The following is a 17,288-nucleotide window of genomic DNA, read 5'->3' as shown; positions in this document are numbered from 1 at the left end:
TTCACATAACAGCCATATGTATTTGGTGATTCATTTGTTCCTTCAAATTTATCTGAAATTAGTGCTGCCCCTGGACTATTAAATTACATCAGTCATTATATTTTCATTTTTGCTTAGGTCAGTTTAGCTGAGTTTTTTGATTTGCAATTAAGTTTTAACTAATACAAAATGTCATCTCTAAAAAGCATTAGATCTTTGAAGTCCCTAAGGATAGACCAAAATGTGTAAACTACACGCTAGAAGTCTTCAGTTAAATGGCAGAAACAAATTTTATTTTTTTAATAAATTTATTTTTGTCTGCGTTGGGTCTTCGTCGCTGCACGCGGGCTTTCTCTGGTTGTGGTGAGCGGGGGCTACTCTTCGCTGTGGTACGCAGGTTTCTCATTGCGGTGGCTTCTCGTTGCAGAGCTCAGGCTCTAGGCGTGCGGGCTTCCGTAGTTGTGGCTCGCGGGCTCTGGAGTACAGGCTCAGTAGTCGTGGCGCACGGGCTTAGTTGCGCCGCAGCATGTGGGATCTTCCTGGACCAGGGATCTAACCCGTGTCCCCTGCATTGGCAGGTGGATTCTTAACCACTGCACCACTAGGGAAGTCCCAAATTTCTAAGAATAAGGACTATCTGAAGACAAAATTATCGTTTAGGAAGATAATTCAACCTTCAAATTTTGATGGTTAATTAATAAAGGTGAATTTTGAGGTCTTTTTTAAACTGAAGAGTCTATGAAAGTATCTCTAAATAAAGTTTAGGAAGGCAAGCACAATACTGACAAAATTTAAAGTTATTATAAATATTAATTTTAGTTCAACTTATACAGTTGTATTATTCATATGCTGATTTTATACTTTCTTAGTATGTTATGCTTCTTATATATTTCAATATTTTAATATCTAGTGGATTTTAAAATCACTTAATAGACCTTAAAGTCTAATGTTTAAATAGAGAGGCTTGTATAGTTGTATCTTTGTTTTGATATCACAACTGTAATTTTATTGCGTATGAAGTCTCTACTTGGGAACATAACCTTAATCGTAACATTATTCCCAATGGGAGAAAATGACTTGCTGCAAAATAAGCTATTTGCTGCAAAACAGGACAAATGCTTCTACTGAGAGGTTAGGACTTCGGTCATGAATTACTGAAATACTTAAAGATCATTCCCTTGCCTGTTCTTAATTTTTGAATAAACAAGTGAAATCAGCGAAATAAATAAAACCAGCAGGGAGATAAGTAAAACGAACCTTAAAAAAATTTAATTCATGAGATACACTGCAGTATTTATGTATGTTTGAATATGCTGAGAAAAAAATATCTGGAGGGATACCTATCAAATTATTAACAGTTTACCTTGGGCATGTGGAACTGGGGTAGGGTGAAGGAAGTGCTCTTTTAAATTCATATACTTTAGTATTGTTTGAAATTTTACAATGAGAATTCACTACTTCTGTAATAATCAAAACTATAATAGAAATTTAAAAAATAAAAATAGTAACAAAAAGTAAAAAACACACAGTAATTTTAGGAGGTATGGAGAATATATACAGTATATATTACAGTAGTTTTAAGAGCTACATTGAAGGTATGGAGAATTAAATCATATGGCATAGTTTTGAGAGCCACATTGAAGGTATGGAGAATTAAATCATATGGCATATTTTTCCACTAACACTGTGGTGGTAAATATAATTGTGTAGTCTATAATCAAGGAAACAACATTAAAGAAGCCACTTTTAGCAACATCCCGATTTAAAAAGTCCTCTGGGATAAAAGCCCTTAAGCAGTGACCCTTCAGAGTGGATATTAAAACTGAAAACAGGGCTTAACTATTCCTAGAGGATCTACAGGAAAACATGTCAATCTGAAAACTTCAGACAAAAGGAAAAGCTTCATAGAAGTAACTTTGGAATACTAAAACAGTTAACCAAAGGCCAGAAATTGTGTGAATGAGAATTCCAACCAGTCCAGACCCAAAACTAAATCACTGAAATCTTCGTAATCTAGGGACGTAGGTTAGGGGCATCTACTTAACCCATTTGTTTATCATTTCTCCCAATTTCTCAATTGGTCCACTTTTTATCTCAATGATTTTAACCTAAAAATACTGCAATTTTAATTGGAAGGAATAAAATTAATTCCATCTAGATTAACTTTAGGTTTATTCTTCTAGTTAAAAGAACTAGAAAAATTTGAAACTAATGATTTTCCATTATCCATTTTTTTCCTCATCACTATTTCTAGCTACTTAATGAATATTTTGGGAGGTAATACTTTGGATTTCTCATGGGTCCCTAAAGTTCTGTATATGGGGAAATCTTTTTTCTCATGTTCTAGTGTTTTCTCCTTTTATTGAAGTCATCAGGGATGACAAACTTCTATTATAAACTTTTTTCTTCCAACAAAGAGGATTCTTTAGGTAACTATCATGTTGATGGTTAAATATCCTCAAAGTTGGAACATCTGTAATTAGAAGTTTCCGTCTTTTGCAAGCTACATAGTTAAGTGCTTAACTAATATAATTTTGCACTCCTAAAAGACTGTTCCTGACGTAGGTGTCAAAGGCATGTGTAGGATTATACTCGCAGCATAAGGAATATGGAAAACTTCACAAAATCTAATCAGAAAATTATTATAAATAGCAGAGATAAAGGATATAAAGTCATAATGACCATACTTTATAAAGTTACAACAGCTGGAATTTTGCTGTTTCTCAATGGATTACTGTATTTTAATTAAAAAAAAAAGATTCATCATAACTAAATATATAAAGTATTTAGCATGATGCCAGGTACAAAATGACAATTCAATAAAACTTAGCTCTATAATGAACAATGGATTAAAACAATAAAGAAAAATATAAGAAACCAAAATGGAGAAAAAAAGCTTAGAACTAATTTCCTGGAGTATGTATTTAAATGGAAAGTCGAAGCTCACAGAGAGCAGTAAGAAATTCTGCATTTTCTGGATCTATCTTTTGGGCCCTTTCATAATACTCTGCAGCTTGCCTCTTTTCTCCCTCCAGCTTGTAAACAAACCCTAGGGCACTTAAACTCTGCACATCTGAATCATTGTGAGCAAGTCTCTTGGAAGCCAATTTCTTTAGAGCACTTGTCAGTTTAGTACGCAGAGATGACCTGTCTTTGACCTTTAAGGCTTCTAAATAATGGTGGATGGCAGTATTTTCTGATTTACAGTGAAATTCCTGAAAGCGGCCATAGTGGTAGTGGATCTGATGTTTGTGGTCATCAGTTATGTTCTCCAGACGAAGAGCTTTCTGAAAAATGTCTTCAGCGTTGCTATACTGGCCTCCCTCAGCATACATGTTGGCCAGGTCCGTGTAGGCAAATGCAAACATAGAATCTCGCTCCACAGCTTCTTTGAAATGAAATATAGCTGATGTAATCAGCTCATCAACTTTCAGTTTATCCTTTCCTTTAGGTCTGTTGCGAGTGGCCTTCTTGATTTGGATCATTTGTGCCCTATAGCAAAGTCCCATTTGGTGATGCAGGAAAGAAGAGGTTGGTGTCGCCTCTAAGGCCTTTTTCAAAAGTTCAAGAGCTTTGTCCCAGGAATTTTTTCTCCTATAGAATTTGGCTGCATAACGAAGAACGTAAGGTTGGGATGATATCTGGTCCAGGATTTCTTCAATATACTTTTCCCCTTCGGCTTCTGCATGTACATCTTGAAGCTTCAGCGCCAGAAAAACCTTAATATAGGAATTATCTGGGTTCAGGGTAACAGCTTTCCGCAGGGGGCCCAGAGAAAAGCTCTTTATAGACCCTTCTCTGTCAGAATCATCCAGCCGATACACTGTGATGGCATAGCCGATGTTAAATTCTGGATTGTCGGGTTCTGCTTCCAGAGCCTTCTCAAAAGCTGCTTTAGCCTTTTGGTAATACTTTCCTCCAAATTTCAAGAGTGCCCACCCTTTCTCACAGTCAATCTCTGGACGCTCCAACTTGTAGTCAGAAGGACTGGACAATTTCTTGCAGACATTCCCTACCTTGTCTATATACTTCTGAGCTTCTTTAAGCTGGTCCATGTGGTAATAAACCCAGGCGTAGTTTCCCCAAGTGACCAGACTTTGTACTTCTTCTTTGTCCGAGTGTTCTCGCTGTATTATTTCTTCTGCTTGTTTCAAGCACTCTACAGCATCTTTATTTTGGCCCTTTAGGTGTTTCACATAGGCCAACAGGTTATAAAGAGTGAGTCTGGATTTTGTGGTAAGAAATTCAAGCTGTTGCCCAATTGTATCTTCTACATCAAACAGATCAATGTCTTCCTTAAGTAAGTTCCATGTGAAGTGACATTCTAACTCCAACAGAATGGCCTTCAATGAGTCCTTAGGAATTTCACTGTCAAAGATAAAATCCTTTTTAATTTTTGAAGAAATAAAGGAAATAATAAATTTTTAAAGCTTAAACAGGTTAAGCAAAGAACTATATTTTATCTATTTGATCTTACAGTTAAAGCACTAGGTTTCTATAACTCTATACACAGAGGAAACTAGTATAGTTATGTCTTAAAATATTTCATTAAATTCACATTATTTATTGCGAAACCAATTCTGGAGAGATGACAGCATTTTCTATGTTATAGGGTATCTATTTCCTTTTGGCAGTCACTAACCCACAAGCACCACCTACTTTTAGAGAGGGGAATTTAAAATATCGTATTTACTAGTTCTGAAAATTAAGAATAATAGATATATACACAGTTAATAAACAACATAAAAATTTATTTTCTGTATTATGAGTAGTGAAGGGAAAGAGGAGAAGGTGAGAAATAAGAAAAAGAAGTACACTGAAGGAGAGAGAAGCCACATGAATATATAATTTTTGCAGAGAAATAAAGAAACAAACAAAGGAAACCCCACAGAGGAAAAAAAAGACAGAGTCAGAAAGGAACAGGAACAGGAATACCAAGAGACGGGAAGAAGTATAAGTTTGAGATATAACAAAGATTTAGAGAAAATGGGGAAAAAGCAAAAGGAGGGTTAGTAGGTTTTGATGTTATGTGCTATATCCTTCTGACCTTTAGGATTGTGGGCATAAATAAAGGCTACCACCTATTATTAACTTAACATTACCCTTAATGCTCACTTCACAAATATTTGTTGAACTCCCTTTGTGTGAAGCACAGTGTTATCTCTGCAGGGCCTAGTTTCATCTCTGAAACTAGGAAGCTGAAGGGGAAAGGAAGGGATAGGAAGTATTTATTCATTACCGAAAGACTTTTATGTGCAAGATGTTCTGAATAACCCTGGGGACGTAACTGTGAATAAGACACAGCCCTGCTTATACAGACCTTATAAGTACACTAAGTACACAGTCAATTACAACTCAGCATTCCAATAAAGTTCCATGCAAGTGACTCAGGAAGGGCACATAGTCCAGTGTTGTGGACATCTGGGGCCTTCATTTGGTGGAACATCTCCCCCTACTCTTAGTCCATGTGATCTGAGACCGGCTGTCTACACTTTCTTCCAGTCTGTAGGAAAGCACACATATTCCAGCCATCCCTTGGACCCAGTGATATATTCAGAGATAATCCAATTAAAATATAATTTTGCTGAAATGGGGCTTTGCTGGAACTCTCTTCCAAAAATTTTAAGCTTGTAGAATATAAGCTGGAGTTGCTGGTGGCCATCTTTCCAAACTCTTGGGGACAGCCTGCCTGAGAAAGAATCAAGCATAGAGGAAAGCAGGGCTTAGACAGGAATAAAGACAGATTGCTTGTGGTGCTGATTAAATACTTGGATCACCCTATCCATCCCTGGACTTCTACTTTTTTAAGGAAATAATCTCTCTTTTTGCTTAAGCCAGTTTGAACTGGGTTTCTCCTGTCTGCAACTGACAAAATCCTGATTAATATACCTAGTTCTGCTGATGGTAGTGGTGAGGCAGTCAGGAAAGACTTTCTAAATCTACAATCGGCCACAATTAAGGGTTGAAAGAAATTTAGAGAAAAAAAAAAAAGCTACTTAAGGCTTCTCTCAAAGAGGGAAATATTCTAATTATCGGATAAATAATGTACAGCGTGTGTGTATTTCCCTTTATGCTGTGCACAGGACTCTCCTCCTTATATGTATGTATGCATATTTGTATAAATGTTTATGGGAACTATAGTATTTCTATCAAGAAACATTTATTGGGGACTTTCCTGGTGGTCCAGTGGTTAATAATCCGCCTTCCAATGCAGGGGATGCGGGTTCGATCCCTGGTTGGGGAACTAAGATCTCACATGCCGCGGGGCAACTAAGCCCGCACGCCGCAGCTACTGAGCCCGCACACTCTGGAGCCCACGCACCACAACTAGAGAGAAACCCGCACGCCGCAATAAAGAGCCCACGTGCCACAACGAAAGATCCCGCATGCTGCAACGAGGATCCTGTGTGCCACAACTAAGACCCAATGCAGCCAAATAAATGAAAAAAAGAAGGAAACATTTATTGATCACCTCATGTCATACGTGCCAGGCAATATGCTGGTTGTAGTGAATACAGTAATGAGCAAGATAGAAAAAGGCCTTTTCTTCATGGTAATTCTATTATAGGAGAGGAGGGAACAAAAGGGGTTGACAAAAAATAAACATGTAAACAAATCAACAGACAACATAATTCCAGACAGTAATAAGTGTTAAGAAAAAAAAAAATCAAAGTAATGGGATTATGTGGTGGTGGTGGTAGTGGTGGTGTACTTTAGTTATGATTGTCAAGGAATTCTTTTAGTTGGGGCTGACCTGTGCATTGCAGGATATTTAGTAGCATCCCTGGCCTTGACCCAGTAGATGTAACTAGCATTCCTCCAGTGGTGACAACCAAAACTGTCTCCAGACATCACCAAATGTCCCCTGGGGGAGCAAAAATCACCCTGGTTGAGAAGCACTGGCTTAGACCATTCTGCCCTCAGATCTTTTATGACTTCCTCCTTTTCATTGTTGAGATCTTACTTCAACTCAATTGCCTTTCTAATCTTAATAATCAGTAGGGGAGCAGATAAACCAAGAAATCTGGTGTCATGAAAGCCTAAGGAAGAAAATGTTGATTTTGAAAAAGGAGAGAAATGTTTAATGTGCACAGTGATCCTAAGAGGTTGAGAAAATGAGGACAGAGATCACTGTTTGGGGAGGAGTAAAGTTGTGGGGGAACTTGTTGTTTTAACAGAACGGTAGGGATGAAAATATTACTGGAGTGGGTTGAGGGGATAATGGGAAGAGGAGAAGAAGTGGATATGGGGAATATAGGTCACTCCTTCAAGGAATTTTACTATGAAGGGAGTAGAGAAACAGAGGCAAATCTGAGGAAATTGTCAAAAATTTTTTCATATTTTTAATGACTTAATGATATGTCAAAGGGAAATGATCCAGTATTAAGGGAGAAAATGATTCTTGTGGGAGAGATGGGGATAATTGTGAGAAGGACAGAATATGAAGCAGAGTGAAACTATACACTTAATACTACTCAAATCTTTTATCTCCAGCCCCAAACTCCTAACCATGGTTGTTACTATGCCCTTTACCATCTGGCCCATGTCTACTTCTCTAACCTCATTTTGTACCACTTTCCTCATGCTCACTGCACTCCAGTCATACAAGCCTTTGCAAAATTTTATTGTTTACTATTTCTTATGCCAAGTATGCACCCACGTCAGGGCATTTGTACCTGCTTTTTATTCCCTCACTCTGTGAATTCTTCCTAAGAGAGTACTAGGGTTTACTTATTCTCATAATTCTGGGCTTGGCTCAAATCTCAGCTCTTCAAAGAAGGCTACCCCTGACCACTTTAGCTCAAGCTGCATCTCCACCTTGCCTGCCATCCTACAGTCTAGTCTATCACATTTTCCTATTCTTCACAGCACCTTTATCAATATTTTCTGGGAGTTGGGAAGGAAGAGAAGAGTGCTTTGAATCAAATATGAGATTGAGGTTTTAAAATGAATTGGGCTGAGTCTTCAGGAGCTGGAAAGAGGCTGTCCTAATAGCCAAAAGTGGCAGAAGAGTCAGAGAACTGGACTAAGTACACAATTAGCAGTAGTGACTAGAAAAATAAAACCACTTCATATTTACAATCTAATCATATACTTCATGACATGTTTTCTGTTTTTATAAATACTAAATTTAAACATTAATAGCTAACTTAGTATTATATTTAGTAGACATTTACATTCACTTATAATTACTAATTTTAATTTTTCATATTCTCTTGTGTGGTCTGTATATACATATAAACACATATATACAGGTCCCACATTTTAGTGATTGCAGGCTCTAGACCAGAGCTTTCTAATAGAACTTCCTGCCACGATGGAAATGTTCTTATCTGTGCTGCACAATGTGAGAGACACTAGCCACACGTGACCACTGATCACAAGAAATGTGGCTAGGATGACCAATCAACTGCTTTTTATATTTACTTTTAATTAATTTGAATAGTCATGTATGACTAGTGGTTACTGCATGGGACAGGACAGTTGAAGACACTGGGCCTATAGAGCTTAATGTATAAAAAAGGCTCAAGCCCAACAGGCTAGACCTCTACTCTAACTTGAAAATTTCCTTATTTTGTTCACAGTGATGGCTAAATTAAATGGCAAAGAAGGATATATTTGAGAAAACAACTTTATGCATAAGACCTAGGTTCACTACAGATTCAGCTCAATAGTATAAATGTTACACTTGTACAATGTATTTCTAGAATCAGATGAGAGGTCAAAAGAAACACCCCCAAAAACCATTCACTTGCCACACTGCACATGTCAGGCAGTCTGCCAAGCACTTTACACAAATTACATTTAATTTTTATAACAATGTCTTATTATTTTCACAATTTTATGGATGAGGGCTGGGAAACAGTTTAAATTACATGTCCAAGGTTACACAGCTATAAAGTGTCCAAGCACAGATTCAAACCTAGTTCTGCCTGACGTAAACAAAAGGTTATGCCTTTTAACCATAATGCTATACTACCTCTTTCACATAAAAATTGGAGTTTTTTTTTTTTTTTTAAGAATAGTTTGCTTTAAAATATAGGATATGTCTAATGTATGTAAAATTCACTTTGCCTGGGAAGGACTTAAAAGAAAACAAGAGATTTTAGAGCAGCTTAAAGAGCAGGTAAGAGGTTGTGTAACTGCCCATTGGAAAAGACATGTCAGACAGTTAAAGGTCTCAGGATAAGAAAACAATGGTTTCAAATACGAGCCCTCAATCTAAAGTCATAGCATCCTGCATTGCTGGAGTTGTTTTGAGATGGAGCTGCTTCTCACTAGGACACGCTGTGGAGGGGCAGAGAGGGTGATTAATGATTCTTTCAAACAACAAAAGAGCTGGGTGGAAATGTATTAAAAGTGATCTGAAGGAAGGACAAAAATCTTAGTTATCAAAGATATAATTATCATCATTATTCATGTAAGGGAATTAAAATACCTTTTTTTTCCATAATCCAAAGACGTATATGCTGATGATCTTCCAAGGTATTTATTCTATCTCTGATCTCTCCCCTGAATTCCAGACTTATCTAACTTTTAGTTTACATCTTCAATTAGAAGTTCAGTTGGCACCTCAAGTAAATATAGAAATTATAGAAATCTGGGTTCCTTGAGCCTGTTCCTCCCTTGGTTTTCCCACCTTGTTTGGTACCTCTTAGTCCCACAGGCCAAATAACCTAGGAGTCATCTTTGATTCCTATTCTTCAATAGGAAGTCCTGTTAATTCTATCACCCAAATACATCTCAAATCCATCCACTTTTTTCCATTTCCACTGCTAGTCTAGGAAAATAGGGAAGACTATATTACCTTTCCTTTGAGCTGTGGCAAAAATCTGGTCTCTGTTTCCACTCTTGGTCCCCATACAGTATTAGTAAACTTTTGAAAATGTAAACCAGATTATGTCAGTCTTTTGGTTTAAAATCTCCCAATAGCTTCCCAACACCCTTAGATTTTAATCTAGCCTTTGCCATGTCTTACAAGTCCCTAAAGGAGCTGGACTTGTCTACCCACCCAACCTTGTCTTCTCCTACTCTCCTCCTCATTATCTGTGTTTTAGACATACTGACCTTCTTCCTATCTTGAACATATCAAGTTCAAGGCCTTTTACACTTGTTTTTACTCTGCTTAAAAAGCTCTGCTCCTAAATCTTTGTATGACTAGCTCGTTCCTTTAACTCAGCTCAAATATTCCTTACCCAAGAGGCCGCCTGTGGTAGAGCTATCTAAAATAACCCCCTCCATTCTAGGTCACTCTCTTAGCACTATTTTATTTTCCTTATAGCTCTTATCACTTTCTGAATTATGTTGATTATTCACTCATTTATTCTTGGTTGTCTATTTCCCCCATTTAAATGAGAATAAGGACCTTGCTCCAGTTTTATGTTTTTCACCTCTGTGTCCCCAGCATCTGTGATTTCAGGCATATAAGAGAAACTCAATAATAAATATTTGTTGAGTGAATGCAGTTATATGCTGGTAGCTTCTGGCATTTCCAGCCCAGAGGCATGAGCCTAGCATTAAAAACAAAAAAGCACCTGAATTTCAGATGAGGGAATTCCTGCTAGCTCTTCCCATCTTGCTAATGGCTCCAAACTTTCTGCCACTTCAGTCTCCCCTATCCAACATGGGCTTACCAGCCCTCTGCCCAACCACAGAGTAAAATGAACATCTGCCTCTGCACAAGGACGATGAGGACGGAGGGCTGCCCCAGGCATTATGATGTGGCTGTGAGATCTCCAAGGGACATTCAGTTAGCCGTGTAAGTGCTTTGCCCACACTCTATGGAATTTATGCACAACTGGACACTTATGACAAGTTTTACTTTTTCAACTATGTCTACTTAATTTTTAAACTTTGTCTCTGGGAAGCTGGCAGAGAGAGGCTATTGTGTCTCAAGAGGCAACATCTATCTTCAGGTAATTTTGTGTGTGTGTTTTTTGGTTTTGTTTTTTGCCAGGAAGGAGTAGTCTTTCATTTTTCTTGGGAGACAGTTAGTGCCCAATGGGGTCCACCCCTCTTCCACACCAACCTGCATCCACATACTGTGCACCCGCCTTTCCTTCCCTATTTCTTCAGGCTCCTTCCTGATACTTCCCACCTCCCTCCCTTCTTACAAATGGTAGAAGTGAGGCATTTATTAAATATTTTTAGTCAACATTTGCAAATATTATGTGCCCCCTTCTACAGTCCTAAGAGATGGATGCTATCAATTTTTACAGGTAAGAAACAGACCCACCGAACTGAAGAAACTTTGCTTTGGGTCACCCAACTCGTAGGTGGTCAAAGTCAGGATTTAGAACAAAGGGCTCTACGGGCTTCAGGGGCGCAAGGTCGGAATCTCCCACTCCTCAGCTTCCCGATGGAGACCGTTAACTACCCACGTGCAGGGCAGGGGACCGGATTACATGGGTCAGCCTAGGACCACCCACCACACGCCAGTCAAGGAGACGAGAAAGAAAGCCTCATAAAACGGTGTTTGGGGTGGAACTAGAACAATCTGTCCACGATACAAAGGAGGGGGAGAAGTCAGACCCAGGAATCAGAAGGCAAAATGGCAGGAACGGACGCGTGTGACGCCGGGCGCTGAGGCCTGCGGGGACCGGCCACGCAGAAGCCGCCCGCACCGGTCCGGGGCCGGCGACGACCAAAGCCGCAGGGAGGTGACAGGCCCGCGGGACGCGTCGCCCGGCACCCCCAGCCCCGCCGCCCCCCGGCCCGACAGTCCCGACCGCGGACGCCCGGGGCTCGAAAGAAGGGTCCGCTCGGCCACCCTCCCCAGCAGGCCCGCCTTCAGCCGTCCCGGGCCCGAACGGGGCTCCCGGGGAGCGTCCCCAACGCAGATGCCCGGCGGCCGGGCTCGGCCCCTTCAAAGGCCTCAGCGCTGCGCTGGAAATGGAATACGCGAGAAACGCGGGTGTGCCACAAAGGCCCCACGGAGTTGGGGAGAAGAAGCGGGCAGAAGCCCTCACCTCATGGTGGCTGGGCTCTGCGTCCGTCTTGGGAGGCGCCGGTCCTCTCCGCTTCTCCCCTCAGCGCTCGGCTGCTGCGCGGACTGAGCGGCCGCGTGCGTGTGCGCGCGCGCGCGAGCAAGATGACCGCAGCGCTAGTCCGCGCGCGCGCGCGGGCGTCCGCTTTGTTCAAGGCAGGACCCGAGCGGGAAGAGGAAACTGGAAAGTGAATCTGATCCCCGACTAGGCGGAGTCCAGCCCCGGAAAACAGAAACTTCTGGAAGAGCTAGTTGAGTGGGCCCCGGAGCCGGCTGAGGAGTCGCAGTGAGAGGTTTGCGCAGCGCGGGGTCGTTCGGGGTGGAATTTACAGCTGGGCCTCGAGACTTCGGTATTGGCTCTCCCCTACCTCGCTGAGTCCACTTGCCTCAAGATTAGCTTTCTTGGGGGTGGTTGTTTGTTGTTGTTGTTTTAACTAAAATGACAGGAGATTGCTCAGCGTTATTTTGGTTGGGTGGAGGCGATGCTCTTTACAGCTTTCTGCGTCCTAGGCTGGAACTCAAGTCTTGTTTCAGCCAACACAGGTGCAGTGCCGTGCACTTGTGCCATGATTTCCATTGGGTAAATCTAGAGAAACTTGGGGGCCAAAATGTGTATACATTCAACATTTTGGTAGCTATTGCCGAATAGCTTTGCAAAGATGTTTATACACCCCCCACCCACAATTGTATGAAAGTTCCCTTGCCTTCCATGCCCTTGCCAACCGAGCTTCCTATAATAAGGTCCCAATAAAGATGAGGTGGTATTAGGAATCTAAGCAGAAAATAGCGAATGCCAATACACTAAAAATTTTGTCCCCTTCGAATTCAATCATTCATTTCTTCAACAAGTTTTATTAAATAACTGCTAAGAGCCAGACATTGCTGAAGGCCCTGTCAATATAGCTGGGAATAAAACAGACAAGGGGCAAGCCCTACCCGGTTCACCGTCTTCTGCATTTTGTTCCTGGTTGTGCACAGAGAGGGGAGATAATCCTCAGACTTTGAGAAAACGTGTTCATCATCGAAACGTTTAAAAGGCACCAGCTTATCACTTTTATACCATCCTAGTCACTTTGCTTTCAAATGAATGGGCAGTGATGTACAGTTTTTACTATGTGGTCACTAGTTTTAAAAGTGCTGACTTTTTCATTCAGTTTTGCTGGAAAAAGGGGCCTGTAGATAAAGTCACTTCTTGCTTCCCCAGAATCACGTTAAACATGGCTAACGGTGTAGGTACAGAAGTGTAGTTAGTTGTGCGTTTGTGATTTTATTGCTCTCCTATTTGTTTGGAGATAATTTCTAGTGTGAGAGGTAAAGATAAAGAACATTTAAAACATTTTTTGTTAGGTGGTGCTATGGAGAAAAAGCAGAGAGAAGGTTGGAGTGCAAGGCGTTTTGCTGTTATAAATACCTTGGTGAGGGAAGGTTTCACTGAGAACGTGACAGTTGAGCAAAGATCTGAAGGGGGTGAACGAATGAGCACTGTAGATATGGGGCTAAGGAAGAGCGTTCCAGGCTGGGGGAACGGTAAGTGCAAGGCCTGGAGGTGCAAGCATACTTGGCAAGCGCAGATGGTGTGGTTGGAGTGCAGAGAGCAGGGAAAACGTCCTAAGAAATGAGGCCGGAGCGGTAATGTGGATGCGGTGGGCGTGTAGGCTGTTGTAATGTTTAAGTGGGAAGCCACATTTTAGAAAAAGTACTGAATGGTTTATTTGGACGTAGAAAAATAAGCCCAGAATTTCCTCCTTCCTAAGGATGTAGAACATTTAATAGAGCTCTGTTTGAAAAAATTTCCAGTGCGTAGGTAGTGTTTTTTCTTCCTTGTTCGTACTCCTTTCCTTTCCTTTCTTTTAGCTGTATCTGGGCCAAGAGATAGTCTTTGCTTATTAAGGTTTGCGTGGACAGCAACTAAACAATCAATGATAAAAACCAAAAGGGAAAAAAGGATCCTGGTTATCACCTTATATTGTTTAGGAATTCAAATTCAGAAAGACAAAAACCGTCTATAAAAATTTTAAAGGAATATACACTTTCAGGATTGGGAAGAAGCAAAGACCCGACTGTTGAGTAGGTGTTGAACATGCTGAAAGTACTGGATGGAATTTGAATCTCAGTCTTTTTTTCACAGACTGTTGGATTGGGTGGATTCTTGGGAAAATTAATCGTGTATTACCTTCTGAATTTATTCTCATCAACCTGTGAAACACAGCAACTAGAGAAAAAGAGAAATAGAACATGAAACATGGCAGCTGATCAAAAATCTGCTTGGGAAACTGAAACTTAAGTAATAACTCTTCCAAGAAATAGATGTAAGCCAGAGTTTCTCAACCTTGACACTATTGACAATTTAGGATGTTTAAGCAGCAATCTTACATCTCTCCACTAGATGTCAGTAGCACCCTGCAGTTGTGACAAATGAAATTGTCTCCATATAATGCCAAATCCAACTTTTTTTGTTTTTTGTTTTTGTCCCGAGCGGCAAAATCCTCCTCTTCCCTCTTCCCCACAGTTGAGAATCATGTAAGTAATACCCTCATGTATATACCTAATTTATTTGAATTAGTCTTCCAGCACAGCCCGAAAGAGAGAGGAGGTGGACTTGAGGTAGGAGAGGGAAAGTGGATACAGATCAAGGGAAGTTGGGGGTGATACTGGAGTTCAAGAGATGGCCTGGGTGAAAGGATTGATATCCAGGGGAATGGCAGTAAAGGCCTACTCCCTTCAGCATGGGCTTCAAAGTGGAGGTGCCTGTATCACATTTGGTCTGGCTGGGGACAAGATACAGAGCTATGGACACAGACTGAGGGTGGGCAGTTCAAGCTGGGGCAGGCTGTAGGGTAGAGGCTTTTAGTCCCAGTGCAGTTCCAGCTCTAGCAGCATCGTGAGCATGGAGACATTGGTGGCCAGGATGATCCTCAAGGAGGCAGAGCCAGTGGTGGTGTGTAGCCAGCAGTTAGCAAGGACTTGGGCTGGGGCACCTATAATAGTAGTGAATGGCAGGAGCTATGGCTTGGCTTGATTCAGGGTACATGAGAGACCCCCGCTGGGCACTTGGGGGGAACTCTAAATAAGGACACCGACTGAGGTTCTGTCAGGCATTTCCATGGGAGTAACAAGCTCCTGAAATTCAGTTGTCAATTTAAAGCCGTCAGTTACCTCTTGGTAATCCCTGGGTATATTCATTTGTAAGCTTGGCAATAGTATCTTTAGTACCAAAGAGCATCTGTTTTCCTGGATTTGCTGCTTGTTGTTTTTCTCTGCAAACATCCAGGCTGTCACACATTTTAGTTTTACTGAGCTCTGGGAAGTGCAGAGATCTCTTCCAGAGTTGGGAAGGATGGGAGAGAGAGGTGGTATTAGGTTATAAGTTATACACACTTAAGTAAATGTGATCTCTGGAGGTTGTCAAACACATCTCACACAAACACCTTACATAATCCAGAGATTTATTTTACATTAATGAGCTCTGCTTTCTGGGTACAAACGATGTATAACAATACCTGGGAAAAACTGCCTAGTTGAGAATTGACCACTTATCCAATAATTATTTACTTTTAATATTTCTGACTCGGGGAGTTGGCAGTGGGTTAGACTTATTTTAGTACCTTACAGCCTCCTCCCACCAACACAAGCACTTTTATGTTTTTGTTAATCTAATAAATCTCTTGTTCTAGTGATAAGGAAATTGTGAAGATTGCTTCTGTGTAACTCTGATGCCTGCCCCTCAATGATATAAATTTTGCTCACTTCATTTCCTATAGAATTTCAGTAGAAATCCAAAGCCTTGCCCAATATTTCTGGGAATTCCCTGGGGACTTGTATTTTCTGTGGATTAGGGGTCCGCACCAGGAAATACAGGCAGCCTCCAGAATCTGGAAAAGGTACCAAAAGAATTGTCCCCTAGAGCCTCTGGAGGGAATTTGACTGTGCCAACACCTTGATTTCAGGCCAATGAAACCAATTTCAGACTTCTCATCTCTAGAACCGTAAGATAATAAATTAGTGTGGTTTTAAGCCACCAAGTTTGTGGTAATTTATTAGAGCCACAACAGGAAATTAATACATCCTCCCCCCAGACACACACAAGAATGAAAAAACAGTAACACTGGTTCCTTAATTTTCCTTTTAAAAGCATTATTTGTTGTGCATTGTCTATTAATAAAATGTCATAATCAAAGATGATTGCTACAGACGGTCTCTCAGATCCTTTAGCATCCTTTTAATATTTCTTTTTTCTTTTTTTTAACATCTTTATTGGAGTATAATTGCTTTACAATGGTGTGTTAGTTTCTGCTTTATAACAAAGTGAATCAGCTATACATATACATATATCCCCATATCTCTTCCCTCTTGTGTCTCCCTCCCTCCCACCCTCCCTCCCTATCCCACCCCTCTAGGTGGTCACAAAGCACCGAGCTGATCTCCCTGTGCCATGCAACTGCTTCCCACTAGCTATCTGTTTTACATTTGGTAGTGTATATATGTCAGTGCTACTCTCTCACTTCGTCCCAGCTTACCCTTCCCCCTCCCCATGTCCTCAAGTCCATTCTGTACATCTGCGTCTTTATTCCTGTCCTGCCCCTAGGTTCTTCAGAACCATTTTTTTGTTTTAGATTCCATATATATGTGTTAGCATACGGTATTTGTTTTTCTCTTTCTGATTTACTTCACTCTGTATGACAGACTCTAGGTCCATCCACCTCACTACAAATAACTCAATTTCGTTTCTTTTTATGCCTTAGTAATATTCCATTGTGTATATGTGCCACATCTTCTTTATCCATTCATCTGTCGATGGACACTTAGGTTGCTTGCATGTCCTGGCTCTTGTAAATGGACCTGCAATGAACATTGGGGTGCATGTGTCTTTGAATTATGGTTTTCTCAGGGTATATGCCCAGTAGTGGGATTGCTGGGTCGTATGGTAGTTCTATTTTTAGTTTTTTAAGGAAACTCCACACTGTTCTCCATAGTGGCTGTATCAATTTACATTCCCACCAACAGTGCAAGAGGGTTCCCCTTTCTCCACACCCTCTCCAGCATTTATTGTTTGTAGATTTTTTGATGATGGCCATTCTGACTGGTGTGAGGTGATACCTTACTGCAGTTTTGATTTGCATTTCTCTAATGATTAGTGATGTTGAGCATCCTTTCATGTGTTTGTTGGTAATCCCAATACCAATACCAGCAAATGACTGAATCAATGACCAGCAAATGACTGAATCAATAACACTTCAATGACCAGCAAATGACCAGCAAATGACTGAATCAATAACACTTCAAACAAAATGGCATAAAACAAGAGAAACTACTTGGCACAGTT

The 17,288-nt window shown here is 40.6% G+C and overlaps 2 protein-coding genes across 2 annotated transcripts in view; one reads left to right on the top strand and one right to left on the bottom strand.

The window, feature by feature from the left end:
• Positions 1-2,697: 2,697 nt before the first annotated feature.
• Positions 2,698-12,030, bottom strand: LOC114908434 (interferon-induced protein with tetratricopeptide repeats 5). Its single transcript, XM_029244578.1, has 2 exons — positions 11,949-12,030; positions 2,698-4,347 (listed from the first exon to the last, which is right to left on the bottom strand). The coding sequence occupies exons 1-2, from the start codon at positions 11,951-11,953 to the stop codon at positions 2,904-2,906; spliced, it is 1,449 nt and encodes a 482-aa protein (XP_029100411.1). The 5' UTR covers positions 11,954-12,030; the 3' UTR covers positions 2,698-2,903.
• Positions 12,031-12,132: 102 nt separating this feature from the next.
• The window catches only part of LIPA (lipase A, lysosomal acid type), a 101,179-nt gene continuing 96,023 nt past the window's right edge, over positions 12,133-17,288 (top strand). The window contains exon 1 of the mRNA XM_029245248.1: positions 12,133-12,258. The gene's annotated coding sequence lies outside the window, so the exon portion shown is untranslated. The remainder of the gene's footprint in view (positions 12,259-17,288) is intronic.

The sequence above is a fragment of the Monodon monoceros genome, unplaced genomic scaffold, assembly GCF_005190385.1.
Source record: "Monodon monoceros isolate NGI ecotype Baffin Bay Population unplaced genomic scaffold, NGI_Narwhal_1 Super_Scaffold_4, whole genome shotgun sequence".
Lineage (NCBI taxonomy): Eukaryota > Metazoa > Chordata > Mammalia > Artiodactyla > Monodontidae > Monodon > Monodon monoceros.
Note: the sequence above shows the minus strand (reverse complement) of the source record. Positions and strands in the feature narration are given on the sequence as shown.